The sequence below is a fragment of the Eucalyptus grandis genome, chromosome 1 (genome assembly GCF_016545825.1).
Source record: "Eucalyptus grandis isolate ANBG69807.140 chromosome 1, ASM1654582v1, whole genome shotgun sequence".
NCBI classification, from domain to species: Eukaryota; Viridiplantae; Streptophyta; class Magnoliopsida; order Myrtales; family Myrtaceae; genus Eucalyptus; species Eucalyptus grandis.
In genome coordinates this window covers 7,797,703-7,813,098 of record NC_052612.1, presented here as the reverse complement: position 1 = coordinate 7,813,098, position 15,396 = coordinate 7,797,703, and the positions used below count along the sequence as shown (strand labels likewise).

The window sequence follows — 15,396 nt, the reverse complement described above, 5'->3', positions numbered from 1 at the left end:
CTACTTTTCTATCCCATTGGATTATTGTACGGGGATTTTATAATTACTTCCGCATGTGCTTATTAAAATGAACGGGTCGGCGATACGTCCTGGGATATCGCTTTCTAAAAATCAACCAAGGTAAGGGATGTGCACATGCCAGAGGATCGGGGCGTGACACCAATTTCGATAGAAATAAAATAAAAAATTCACGGTTGACATCTTGCACTTGATTACTATATAATGTCAGCAAGATTTTGACGAGCGTTGACACAACTGACCATTTTAAACGAGATGATGAGCTTTCGTTGCCAAAAGTGTGAAGTAATATGAAAATGGCGGATGTCCTATCCTTGCAAAATAATATAATTTAAGCCCCACTTAGTTGCGATGTTCAATATACAGCAAAATTGGTTTCCCTTCGAAAACAAATAATCAAGTTACTTGATTTCATGGGGAAATTAAAGGGTAGAGATGGCTCAATTGGTCCCGTAAGAGTAACGGTGACGGATTAGCCTTCTTACAAAAATATCATACGAGTAAATACACTTCATATGTTTCCTAAACTTTTTGCTTCCCTAACTCCAAAATCCAAGAGAAGCATCAACTGTAGGTATCAAAATATCAAGAGTTGATACCATGATCCAAACAAATACCCAATGCTCCAATGACCCCAAACAATTTTCGTATTGCAGAAAATATTCGACATCCAGATTAATAAGTAAGGCAAATTGATGTTGATATATTGCTTTAGAAACATTGTATAAGATGGAGAAAATGATTAATTTTTTTTTTTAATTAATTAATGTTAAGGGAAGTGGGAGGCAATGGAGCTTTATGATGATGTGGCTCAATCATGAAATCTCAATCTACCCAAAAAAATTTCTAATTGCTTATAGATATATGTATTAGAAATTTTATAGACAACATAGTAAGAGAAAAGGAGTGACTAAGGAAACATGTGGGGGAAAGAACAGCATAACTGAAATCGCCATTCGCGCGGTGGTATAGTTGAAAAGTGCAATCCCTTTGGGAACAAGGCTTAGAACTTCAGCAAGAAGTTCCAAAAGGTTTTGTCATTTCTATTTCCATATGAGGACACTAATGGAGGTCCAATCTCAATCATTAAAGTGTGCAATTTGTTTTTACCAAACAATATTAATGAAATAAAATAGTAAGTATATATCGATATTTATTAAATATCAATATAAATTTCTAAAAACTTCTATATATCGTACCTTATATCAAGTTTAAGTTCATGCATGAATGTTATGATATCTACACTTCATTGGTGTCCCAATTGGATTAATCCCCACTCTAAAGGGATGACAAACTTTGTGATTATGTAGCACTGAATATTGATACTTGCTGGTTTTGATTATCGTTAGTTGTTAGACACAAATCGCAAAATCTCGCCCTAAAATTCCCCCCTCCTTGTTCAAACATACCCTCAACAAACAAGGGGAGAAATAAATATTTGTTTTTCTGACAAGTTGAGGAATTAGATTGAACAAATTAAAAACTAATACTAGATTGAACATTTAGGAATAGTTCAAGAATCACGTTGAACAAATTATAAACCAAAGATTATATTGTACATTAGGTTAGAATTTAAGGATTATTAGCGTCATTTCCCAAATAGAAAAGTCGGAGCATAATTAGAGTTTTGTGGATATTAGGATAATGTTAATGATGCTTATCTAATAAAAAGGCTCCACTAGTGGTGGAGACTTGATGCATAATTTCTAGTTTTGATTTATAGGTTGAAAAAAGATTCATGCATGCTCCACGGATATTTTTATATTGTTCTACAAACGTAATATCAAATTACATGAGATGATTTTTTTTTTTGCTAATTAATGTAAAGAAACATGTCCAATTAATTTTAAGGGAAGTGGGAAGCAAATGAGCTTTATGACGATGTGGCTTACCCATGAAATGTTCTACCCCATTTTCTTGTTACTTATCTATCTCATAGACAAATAAGGAGCCAAAAGGAGTGAATGATGAAACATGTGGGGAAAGAGTAAATGAAAGTGTCATCGTCATGTAGGTCCCGGATAAAAAGTGCAACCCTTCGGGAACAAGGGTTGAACTTCAGCAAGAAGGCCCAAAAACTATTGTTATTTCTATTTTTATAAGATCTCAATCATTAAAGTGTGCAGCATTGTCTTTTCCCCCAACAAAATTAATAAAATAAGATAGTTGCTCTTGCTGAAGCTCAGATCATAGACTGAAATTCTTTGTTTGATGCACAGAAAATTCCAGAAACTTCTATATATCATACCTTAAATCGAGTACACGTCTGTACATGCATGTTAGAATGTCTGAACATATTGGATTAATCCCCAAACCTAAAAGGTTCACAATTTTTGCGATTACGTAGCACTGAATATTGATAGCGATTTTGATTGACTCTAAATCATTAGAGACAAATCACCAAATCTCACACTAAAATTTTCGCCCATATAAACGTACTATTTACTTGAAAAGGGAAAACGGGAATGGTTACTTTCTGCCAAAAAAGAAAAATTGAATAAAGTTAAGGTTTTGGAGATGTTAGGAAAATCACCCATGTTTGAGAGTTTTAATGCATAAGAACCGTTGATTATATGAGGAATTTGGACAGATTCGATCACCATAAGTAACTTATTCTACTGCTATCATGAGATCAACGATGCTTATCTAGTAGAAAATGCTGCACTAGTGATGAAGACTTGATGCAATAAATAAATCCCTAGCCTAGAGAGAGAGAGAGAGAGAGTCGTTAGACTTTTGGCTTGTTCTCGATCATGCATGGGGTTCTGCAGTCAACTTCATGGAGGAAGCTAAAACATATCAGACAGAGGATGAGGGGTCCAGGGCACACTGAAAAGTGTGATTTTACCCTTCTCAAGCAAGCGAGACAACTTTCGACCAAAAAAAAAAAAGAAAAAGCAAGCGAGACAACTCAGTTGGGAAGGGAAGACTACAGAAAAAAAGAAGAAAACAGCGTCAGTCACTGAGTCAATGCACGGGTCCACACTATAAATTCCTCACCCTTGGCCAATGTTAGTCCCACCTCGCTTCAAACCCTTCAACAAAATCTGTCTTTCTGTCTTGTTCTTCCTCTCTCTGCTTGCGCAGATTAGTGATACAAATGGAAAACACAATCTCTGAAGCAATGAGAGCACTTCCTCCAGGATTCCGATTCCACGCCACTGACGAGGAGTTGCTGATTCATTACTTGAAGCCCAAGATCCTTGGACGACCCGGCGAACGCTACTACGACATGATACCGGAGATCGACATATGCGAATTCGAACCTTGGCAATTGCCCGCCATGTTTTGTCACTGGTTCAACAGTAAGGAGCTCTTTTTATTTTGTCGTGTGAAGCGCAAGTACTCTAACAGCAAGCGCTCTGACCGGACAACCAAAGCTGGTTACTGGAAAGTGACCGGCAAGGAACGCGCCATCATGAGTGAGGACACCGATGAGCCGATAGGAATCAAGAAGACACTGGTGTTCTACACAGGCCGTGTGCCTAAAGGCAAAAGGACCAACTGGGTCTCACATGAGTACCAGCTTAATCCCAAGTGTCTGGGCCATAACGAAGACGAGGTAAGGTTTTGGTTCTCATTCATTGCACAACTGAACTGGTTATAAGCAACAATCGAGATATGCTTTTTACTTACGGGTTATCTCTCTATAACTAATGTTGTTCATGATATATATATGCAGATGCTGCCTTACGTGGCATGTCGGATCAAGAACAAAAAGGAGAAGAAGCTGATGATGGGTCACGCTCCAACAGTCAGCCCTGAAGTTTATTCAAGCAGCCCTCACGCTCCAACAGCCAGCCCTGAAGTTTATTCAAGCAGCCCTCACGCATACACTAGCAATGTATCGGAGACCCCTGTGAATCAAGAAGGGGACTATTCCAGCTTCTGTAACTCCCCCAGCGACGAAGTTGCTGATAACCAAGAAGCAGTCGATGCTCAACCCGAGGTGAGAGAGGCGCATTTTATTTTGTAGAACTTACTTAGCATGGGGTTCAGTCCCAAGACCTATAAAGCATATCAAAGTCACAACGACACTGGTTTTCTATAACCAAAATACTATTGACTGCATTATCATATAAGCAACATCAGTGAGAGTATTTTCTTTTCATACTTCAAGATTGTTTCTGTAAATAGACTTAAGATGGGTTTTCTAATATGATTTGCATTGTTTTGGATGCAGATGTCGGTGGGAGACTTCATGGAATCGCTCCCTCCATTGCACCCGCTGGATGACATTTTATCAGACTATACTCCTACTCCAACCTATCAGGCCCAGGCAGGAACAGAGGAAGGATGGTCTTCCTTATTTGATTTCTCATATGACAGCTATGGCGATGAGCTAGACTATGGCTACATGAAATCTCCATACAGCAATTTCGCAAACTATTCCAATATTGACTGGGCAATGTCTGGGGACTTCTCTACCACAACACGCGAAGATGGTCGATCATAATTTGCAATGAGCGTGCGTGTGTTTTCTTAATTTGTGATGTCCTGTTTTTTTTGGTCGTTTACTTTGAGATTAGTATTGTTTAGTGTGGCTTTCTGTAGAGAAGGGAAACATAGACAGTTTCAAATTTTGTAGGTGTCTTAGGCAACAGTGGCCGTTATTACCAAGAAAATCACATTTTGGTCAGCTTTAGAGGAACTTTTTTTAAATTTACTGTAACTCGTAATTAAGTTCACTTCTCTACGACAACAATGTAACAATTTGTATAATTATTTTCTTGGATCGAGAGTTTTGAAAGAAAGAATCACGTTATTTGTACAAGACTCACCACATAAAAATTACCAATTGGTAATGAAAATTAGCTCAATATTATAGTTTTAAAAGAAGTCCATATCAACCGCCATGAGTTAATGACACTAGCAAGTTACATTGATAAGATCCTTACACAAAAGCAATTCCAGCTTTCGAAGTTGGAAAAATCTTATCCATATTTTCATTTACTACGTAGCTATCCATGTATAATCTATGTCTTAAAGTTTTCTTTAATTGAATGCAATACAGACTAATAGTAAATGTATGAGATCAAAATTAATATAATGCTAACATGATTATTGACTTATTGAATTTGATAGAGCTTGTTGAAGTTTATTTTAAATCAAGTCATCCAATTTCTTACTAAAAATATTAATTCATTGATCACCATTAAAATAAAAAGGATAATATCTACATAGAAAATAAAATTTTATCATCTCGTGAATTCACCTTTGATCCATTTTGAATGATAGGGAGAAAAAGTTCAATTTGGAATGGGTAAAGTCATAATTCATAATAATACAGATAATTAATCTTAAAATTTATGGAATGTCACCTTTTATTGAAGATAAAAAAAAAAAAAAAAAAGAACAGAGAAGATCACATGATGGACACATTATATTAAACCTGCTAATTCAAAAACGAAAAAGCAATGCTAAATATATTCGAAATGTCTAAAAAAAAAGTTCTAATCAATGGGGGTGGACTAAAAAGAAAAATCATATAAACTTTTGTGGAGGCAATTGGGAGAAAAACAGAGTTGGGCGCATCATCTTTTTTTCTTCCATCTTGCTACCGAAGAGTTGGAGAAAGACGGCGTTGCTCGATCAAGATTTCACTGCGATCCATTACGAACCATGAATCACTCGTCAATCTTGCTCGGTTCTGTCGGCTCGATTTCTTGTTCAAGATCCGGAATCGATTCTTTTCTTGGCCTCGGCCTCGGATTGCGGGTAAAATTCGACTTCCATCTTCCTCGTTCTGGAGCTTGGGCAAGTTCCCCATTTGCGTGGAGTGAGTTTTCTGGGGTCCCTGCTTTTCTAGGAGGGTTTCCGTTTCGTGATCTGAATTGGGTCTGACTTGCACATTGCTATGTATTCCGAAAATCTAAACAAGATTGCAAATTTAACCTGGAAGCGGACGAAACTTGAGGTGGGTGACAGCCATGAATGATCCTTTGGTTCCTATGCAGCAATTCCGATAGATACAACCGTTGCTGGGTAGTTCTCGATCACTGAAATTTTTCTCCTTTTCAAAATGGTTTTCAATTTTTTCCGCGCCTTTATGTTTGGAAATTACAATATCGAGCACGACCTCGGTGTAGGTTGTGATTGTCTCTTCTCTCCCCACTCCGCCTTCCCTCTCCGTCTTACATATTTGGGAAGCAGTTGACCCGGTTCTTGTTGCTTTGCTCCTGGGAAATTGACATGCTATGAAGTGTTTACTATCAAAGATTTATGCTTGCCCCTATTATGAATCTGCAGGTGCATTGCCTTGTCTATGTTGCGTAAAGTGAATGTTGAAATGAGGGGGATAAAAGATTGGATGGGTGATGTGTTCGGGCATTTTTCTATATTTTGATGCGGTTGCAAAATCATTTAATAGGAAAAGATGCAACTACAAGAATAGGAAGAATCATGACAGGCGGAAGACTTTATAGCTTTAGCTCTTGTTTAATGGTTTTTTCCCCTGAGTACAGAATTCGTTTGGAGAAATGCTGGAATTACTTCCTGCAACTGGCCAGCCTGCTTCATTTACATCAGAAGATGGCTTGTTGGAAAATGGTTAGCATGACAATTACTTTGATAATGAATATATTTCATCACTTAGCAGCACTTTTCTAAACACCCAAACCATCAGAAGTTTGAATTGAAGCTAATTGGTTTAAATGGTGCTTATGTGTTGATTTGTAGGAGTGATGCGTCAATGTCATATATATCTTAATCCTGAAACTAAGTGAGCTCCTATTATGCAGTAAAATATCAAAAGAATAAAACTGAGCTTGGATAACAAGCTCTTTTGATTACTTCAGGCCTGCTAAAAATTTTTATTAGGAATCCTAATAGATAAATACTATTGTTAGTGGAAGTTTGACAGGAAGTAAAGCATGAGGGAGCTGAAGACCTTGCTTTTAGCTATGGACCTTGAGGGAATAATTTTGAGGGGGTAGCATGATAGTAGAGTTGGAAGATGTAAACTTTCCAAAGAAGTTTTGAAACTTGGAGAACAAATCTGAAATTTTTCAGTCGAGAACAGTTCTTTCCTTCTTTCTTTACCATGTTAGTGGCAATCCCTTATGTCTTTACTATAACTCTTTTGTTTGTATGCAAATGCTTTTCTGATGGACTTTTATTTTTTATTTTTTTTGGCTTAGATGAACATTTTATTTGTTAATATGAGTAAAAATAAGTTTATTCTTACCTTTACCAAAAATAAAAAATAAAAAAAAATAAGTGGGGAAAAATTTAAGATTTTTCTCTTCCCTCCTTCTGCCCTTTACCGCCTTAGTCCTTGTTGATTTTGAGGGGACATAAAAAATCATGAAGAATCTCACATTGGGATTTCTTTGAATGATTGAACACATGGCTTGGAAAAAGTGAATAGTAGAAGTGTCTTATGTATAATATTTAAGTATTTACTCATTTTAAAGGGGATTCGCTGTGTATTTGTATGGGGTCTTTCTGTAGTCCTCCAAGCATCACTGATTTTGCCTGCGAAGTTACTACCTTGATGATGAAAGGTACTGACGCTTGTTATTGCACAAAATGAATTGCGAAGGTTATTGTCACGGATTACTGTTTGTACAGGACTGTAGACATACCAATTGGTATGACTCAGAGGAAAAACCAGCTAGCCATTGATATGCACAGTCACAGAGTATACAGAGGTTAAGATGTGGGATCCACCAAACGGTCAAACAACTTCCTAGCCAGGGTAAGATCCGTGGCATCTCTAGAAACTTCATTAGTTGATCTGCCGGTGGGATTCTGATTCAGACCAACAGACGACGAACTTGTCAATCAATACTTGAAGACACTTGGCAACGAAACAGTTGAACATATAATTCCTGAGGTTGATGTCCATCAATTGCCACCTTGGGATTTACCTGGCAAGATAAATGGTAAGACAAAATCAAGACTGTCCCGTTCATCTTTAAAAAATGTGAGAAGTTCATGGTTGGTCCATTATATGCCTTCTGGGATTCTGTGTCTATTGGTTTGCATCAGTAGTTTGAAGATTTTTTGCTGTGGAAATATGCAGAACTATCAAGGATAAAGTCAGATGGTGATGAATGGTTCTTCTTCGGCCGTCTGCAAAATAAGTACCCTCAAAGTAATTGGGCGAGAACGACAAATGATTATGGCTCTTGGAAGCCAATGGGCAAACCTCACAAAATCAGGACACAAGACAGAAAGAACACATTAGGTCTGAAGAAAATTTTGGTTTTCAAAAAAAACGTCAAAGTCCCAAAAATGCTCATACCAAATGGGTACTGCATGAATACGGTATCCTCAATGATCAGTTACTCAATCTTCTTGCTTTCCCTTCCTCTTGCAGTGAACTTTGGCGCAAACCATATTTGAATTATTTATGGATACATATATGATTAAGGTCGCTAAATGAATGTTCTCCATTCCAGGAACTTTCATTTCAGAGCCCTTCTGATTTTAATTTCTTCTGTGACATATTTTTCTGGAGTAGGGACTGAGCAGCTTATTTTTAGTTTCTCTGACTTTTGCTTCTATTTTTTTCCCTGAAATGAACTAAGCTCTTATTAAACTTCTATTGATTGGTTTTCAGCTAACACAATTTTACCAAGTAAAATACCGACTTTTTCTTCTTTTGTTCTTCTTTTCGCTCCAAATTTTGCTAATGCTATAGCTATCAATTGCACCATTAACTGTATTATGAAGCTGAGCAAGGATTCTCTTTTTAAAAGGAGTCTTATAAGTTGAACATGGAGTGTTACCAAAGTTGTTATGTTGACTGATATTTGATTCTTTGAGGATGGTTTTATTATTCCTTTGGGATAAAACCATGAAGTACTTTCAGAGATCAGTGAGTAGGCTTGATTAAATTGTTAACTTGTCTTTTGTCTTTCTATATCAGAGTGACTTTGTTCTTTACCACCTGAAGAAAAACCCTGATGAGAATGGTAAGAAAAATTCAAAGACTCAGAAGACTGACACAGGTATCTCTATTGTGCCTCAAGAAGGCAGCAGAAGTAGCCCTAACTTGTCTGATGAAGTCAACAACATAAGTATACCTATTATGCCTCAAGAAGGCAGCAGAAGTAGACCTAACACCCCCAATAAATCCAACAACACAAGCTGCTCCAACACATTAGTAATTGCCAAAAGCATACCTGAAGAGATTCCGAAGGTCAGAAGAAGCATCTAAATGTTGCCTGTTAAAGATCATTATAGCATGTATAGCAAACTAATGTTTCTTCTTGTTTTTGTTTCGACAACAGGAATCTTTAAAAGAAAACATACAGCAACCACCGGCGCTAATTCTCTCACCAGAATGGAACTCATCCCAATGTGATTCTGCAACTCCACAGCCACCCACAGCGACTGGGGAGCAATTTTCTCCTGATTCGGTATATCAGAATTTGGAGTCTTATTTTGCTGATACTGAACTACTCCAAGAGATATTGGAAATGTTGACCCCATAAGCTGGTACTAGTATAAACTCTTTTATAGAAAGCATTATATAAGCTTTTTTTTTGGGGGGCTAGGTAATTGGTGTGTACATCCCACTGGCCTGGAAGGACACTCTTCAAGTGCTGATATAAGTACTCCCGTATTGGGCTGCAGAAAGATATTTTCCTTGTGGAAAACAATGTACACGGATCAGGTGCATTCATTGATGCACATTGTTTGTTTAATTAGCTTTTGATTCCAAGCTGCTTAATATGAGTATTTCGTCATAGCAGTAGGTGAATTTTTATTGTGAAATTCGCCAGAAATGTACAAACGGATATTTGGATTTGTCTTAGCTACTTGTTTTGCACTCAAATTCTGTTTGTATATATGAGGCATATCGATTTGGCATCAAATTCATTCTCTTTCGATTGACTGTTGTCTCGATGGAATTGGATTTGTCCCTTTTAATTGTTTTGCATTTCATGCAGTTTGCATGTGATTTGAAAATAATAAATGGAAAAGGAGAAGTGATTGGCTTGACCACCTGATTATGAAATATTTTCAGTTGCAAGTACAGTCTTGGATCTGAAGACTGACAGATGACTTTTCTGTGGTCTGAGCATTACAAATACAAATAACCAGAATTAGTAGTTACAATCAATCAACTGTAGACAAGCATTTGCGAAAAATGGAAATTTAATTCTGGCTAATCGAACGCTAGCAGGTAGACCAAGTTGTCAATCTCAGCTATCTTGTCCATTTTTTAACTTAAAAAGTTCTCTTCTGGAGCAAGGGAAGGGCTGCATAAAGACATTGATCAGCCAGAGAGTCAAGTCAATGCTTTTGCTATGGCAACAAAAGAGCACCATCTATAAAGCTCAAACTAGTGTTTCAGGGGTCACTCTGCTTCAAGATTCAGCCACTGAAGTTACAAAAGTCTAGTTTGAGAGTGAAGTTCGCCAAGAACTACGAGTGTCCTACTACATTCTCGTTAGTATGTTGTATGAACAAATGCATAACTTTCTGCCTGTAGGATGCAGGTTTCCCTCCACCTACGAGGAATTTCTCGGTCATTACTTGAGACAAGCAAATTCTCATATCTAAAGATGAACAATGCATTATTCCAGAGACCCCTTTCGTGTACAGTTTTGATCCTCCTATTGAGATGTATGATGTGACACTCTCGTCAAGTTACTCTGTAGTTTAAGGGTGATAAGATATTGGTGTTCTTAGCATGGTAACCCTGTTTTGGGAAACAAACTATGTTCGAAAGTTGAGGTTTGCATTTGTTTCGTGTCTTTGAAATGGCTCGTGTACTATTGTCACTTGACTTGCACCAGTCATAGTGCATCTTGTTCTTGCACCAGCCTATACAAATGTTGATGTAACGAGATGTATTGGCATAATGCGATGGAGAAAGAAATGATCACGCAAGAGTTCGGCGATGTGTCTGGAGAATTTGGTCTCGACAAGATCATTGGCAGTGACCACTTTCCCAAAAATTTGTTAGTCTTCACTTCAACTACGTGAGAAGAGCTGTTTATGCCTGCGAGAGCTAGACTAGTTTTGTTAACAAGTGCTATTGGATCACTCGTTAAACGTATTTAGTGAAGAAATGTTCCAAAAAAAACATGGATATTGCATGCTATGAAATTAATCAGTGCAATCAAAATTGCAATATTTCTTTATTTGGTCAATTAGCAAGTTTCCTGGGGATACAATTAAGATAAATTAATCGATGCGTGTGCTTATTCTTGATCTTTCAAGATCATCATCTGCAGAAATCAAGTAAATACCGTCGTAGGTTGAACAATCCATATATTAACCAAAATTGACACTACGGGTTCAACTTGAATATGTTAAAGAAGTCATCTTACAAGAACATGATCCGTTCAAACTAACAATCTAATTGAGAAAATTGTCCAAAAAGTCCTAAACCTATTACACTTTTGTCAATTCAATCATAAACCTTTTAATTTTGCCAATTAACTCATAAACATTTTTATTTCTTGCCAATTGAGTCCATCCGGCCAAAATTGGCCGGAATTCATTGACGTGGATGTCAACCATCCTACGTGGCATGGCTGGCGATGACATGGACAAACTTTATTAATCTATGAATATTTTTTTGAATTTTTAAAACATTTTTTACTTTTTAATTTTTAAAATTTTTCATTTCATTTTTTTCTCTCTTCAGGCAAGGGGCAACCACGCCGGCTGCGAGTGAGGTTCACCCTCGCCAGATCCGAGGGGGCGAGCCTCGCCCAAGGCCCCAAAGTTGTCCCTCGTCAATCCCAACAAGGGCAACCGGCCAGAGGAAGAAGAGAGAAAAAAATAAAAGAAAATAAGAAAAATTAAAAAAAAAATGTGTTAAAAAATTTGGAAGAATATTAAAAATTAATAAATTTTGTTTACGTTAGCGCTTGTCATGCCACGTAGGATGACTGATATTCATGTCAGCAAATTCCAACCAAAATTGATCGGATAGATTGAATTGGCAAAGAAGTGAAAATGTTTAGGACTTAACTAGCAAAATTGAAAAATTTATGACTAAATTGACAAAAGTGCAATAGGTTTAGGAATTTTTGGACAATTTTCCTTAATCTAATTTGAAAAGAAACTTAAACTAAACCGAACCTATTAACGGAAACACTACTCTTTCCCGGTCATAACTCGAACTGTGGCAAAACCAGCACTACTAATACTCAAGAAGCCACTAGGATCAGCAAAGTAGCATCTTTGGCATCCTCTCCCATTTTAGAAACTTCAATCCAAAAATTTGGTAATGAAATTGGCCTAAACCAAGGGCTCAACCGAGAAGAGTACATGCACATGAGAAACCGAACTTGCACAATTGCTTGTGTCATTTCAAATCGAACAAGATTGACAGGAAAAAAGAGCGGGAAAGCAAATTTGCATGGCTGAATGAATACTTACAAGCCAGGAAACTACAAGATCAAGTCGCAAAAATCTAGGCGTTTTATACATCCATTTATTAATTACGCCCCCTCGAGTGCAAGAAGTGAAATATATAATATATTACAAATACTACAATCTTGGCGATTGACAAGCTTTTGCTTTGAATCAAGGTTTATGCATTGATGCAATTCTAGCATCAACACTCCTGTGTCTAGGATTCATCCATGAAAACAGCACCATGTCCAATAGACTATGATGATTTTTTTGAACAAGAGAACCATAATTGCTCTGCTAAGTCCAACCGCATCCCACGTGAACAAGCGGTCATCAGCTGGTTTTTGAACCCTCGTTTGAAGTTCACTTCTTGCGGGGCTATGCCTACTGGTGGAGACTTGATGCATAATTTCTAGTTTTGGTTTATAGGTTGAAAAAAGATTCATGCATGCTCCGCTGATATTGATATACTGTTCTACAAACGTAATATTAGATGACATGAGATTTTTTTTTTCCAATTAATTTAAAGAAACATGTCCAATTAATTTTAAGGGAAGTGGGAGGCAATGGAGCTTTATGATGATGTGGTTTAACCATGAAAAGTTCTACCCCATTTTCTTGTAACTTATCTATATATTAGAATCTCAGAGACAAATAGGGAGCCAAAAGGAGTGAATGATGAAACACGTGGGGAAAGAGCAACTGAAAGTGCCATCGCCATGTAGGTCCAAGGTAAAAAGTGCAACCCTTTGGGAACAAGGGTTGAACTTCAGCAAGAAGGTCTAAAAGCTATTGTTATTTCTATTTTCATATGATGACACTAATGGTCTAATCTCAATCACTAAAGTGTGCAAAATTGTCTTTTCGCGCAACAAACTTACACAAAAAAACAATTCTAACTTCCAAAATTTGAAAATTGTCTTTTCATTATAGAATGTATAATCTACGTCTTAAAGTTTTCTATAATCGAATGCAATACAGACTAATAGCAGATGTATGAGATCAAAATAAATATTATGCTGACATAATCATCATTTTATTGAATTTGATAGAGCTCACTCAAATTTACTTTAAATTGTCATAAAATTTCTTATAAATAATATTAATTTGATGATTACTATTAAAATAAAATAAAAAATGACAGTACCTACGTTGAAAACAAATCGTTACCACCTCATGGATTGGCCCGTGATTATGAGCGGCTTCTTTTACGACGAGTAAATCCATTTTGAACGACGGAACAAAAAATAATCCATTTTGAATGGCTGAAATCATAATTTATAGAAAAAAAATACATAATTCATTTCAAATTTTATAGAAGGTCAACCTTTATTGAAAATAAAAATTAAAAGAGAACAGAGATTATAACGCTGAAAACGTTAGCGGTTGACTTAAATCCACAGGTTCTTTCAACCGAATTATTGATTGGCTTGGCGAGATCTTTTAGCCCATTTCACCTCTTATCTTGGAGGAAATCCAAACACGTCGATCTTGCGTGGTTGCACCTTCCTTAGCCAACACCCTCGCGGCTTCGTTGGCCTCCTCGTACACGCGATGAATCACCATCTTCATCCGTGCCAAGGCTTCGAGGACGTCGTCCACCGCTTCCTTGACCTTCTCCAGCGGCTCCAGCCTGGAGGTGGCCCATCTTGCGACGCTGAGATCCGTCCCTTCCACCACCAATTGTTTCACTCCTCCAGCAGTCTCATGCCCATTCTCAGGGCCTCCGCATTCGCCACTGTGGCGTCTGCTAGCTCGCCGAGGCTGCAGCTGTAAGTCACGACCACGTCCTCGTACTCATCACGGAGGATCACGCCAAAGCCCGCAGGCAAGACCCCATTACGGGCTTTGCCACTGAAATTCAGCTTCAACCAACCTTCGGGAGGCAGCTGCCACTCGCAGCGGTGTTGCCAAGGAAAACGGTATCCATTCAATAGACCAAGGTCCTCGGACTGTTCCCGAAAGAACTCTTCCAAGAGGCTGCAAATTGAGTCCATGAAATTAGAAGCGGTTAGGAATTGCAGTCTACCGGAATGAATCAAGCTCGCGTCATCCCAATCCAAGCTCAAATATAAACAACTTTGATCTCACAAATATAAGTTCCATCTCATGCACCTTCATATTTCATACGAAAATGTTCTTCCTCGAAACAACGAACAGTCTCGCTCAATGGACTGAACCTCCCTTTGAAGTGACTAAATGGTTAAAAAATTTCTAACTCAGTGCGACAAAGGCGGCGACGGAGGCATATACAAGCAAAGATGTCGGGGTGAAGGCTGAAATGAACTAATCTATTTAAGTTGCTTTATATCTTCTCATTGTCAAAACAGACATGGGAGCATTACTATTTAGGTTTTATAGTTTTCTTCGATACCAATTTATTTGTTATTTTAGTTAATTATTACTAGCGTTGATATCGCATCATTATTATTGGCGCATGCAATCATGTTGCTTTCTATTTAGTTCCTTAAAGTTAGACACAAAGAAATTAAATATTCAACAATGTTAAATATATCAAATTCAGTTGAAACTCAATCAATCTCCTTAAAAACCATTACATGAACTACTTCAAAGAGGAAACATGCCTCATTCATAATTTTATAGCTTTCCTTTTACAAAGTGGACAAAGGTTCCTCCTCATGAGCCATTTCTCAATACAGCCACAATGAAAGCGATGCCCACAGTCCAACTCTCCAAGCTTATCTTCAACAATGTACTCATCCTACAAATAGTCCAGTAAAATAAAATGTGCGATTTAGTAACATATATGCATAATTTTAGTTTAAGTTTAGCTAAGAAAATTACTTATGAACAACATAATTGTTCCTCAATTCTATCTTAATATGTTCTTGAGTAAACAAAGTGGTTCTTACCAAACAAATACAACAAGATTCAGCTTCAACATTGGATCCTTCCGAAGTAGAGGGTTGGGGTTGATATTGCTGCGACCTCAGGTGAGTGGAGATGGCTTCCTCACTCAATCCTACGGAAAAATCTCCACCCTATTCATCAAGGTGGACCAACTCTTAATCATAAGCATATGAGGAAAAC

At 37.4% G+C, this 15,396-nt stretch overlaps 1 protein-coding gene across 1 annotated transcript in view; it reads left to right on the top strand.

The window, feature by feature from the left end:
• Positions 1 to 3,130: 3,130 nt before the first annotated feature.
• Positions 3,131 to 15,396, top strand: part of LOC104452613 (protein NTM1-like 9) — an 83,838-nt gene continuing 71,572 nt past the window's right edge. The window contains exons 1-5 of the mRNA XM_039316240.1: positions 3,131 to 3,580; positions 3,701 to 3,967; positions 4,202 to 4,463; positions 8,143 to 8,306; positions 8,894 to 9,166. Of these exons, the coding sequence (XP_039172174.1) occupies positions 3,143 to 3,580; positions 3,701 to 3,967; positions 4,202 to 4,463; positions 8,143 to 8,306; positions 8,894 to 9,166 (1,404 nt within the window). The 5' untranslated portion in view covers positions 3,131 to 3,142. The remainder of the gene's footprint in view (positions 3,581 to 3,700; positions 3,968 to 4,201; positions 4,464 to 8,142; positions 8,307 to 8,893; positions 9,167 to 15,396) is intronic.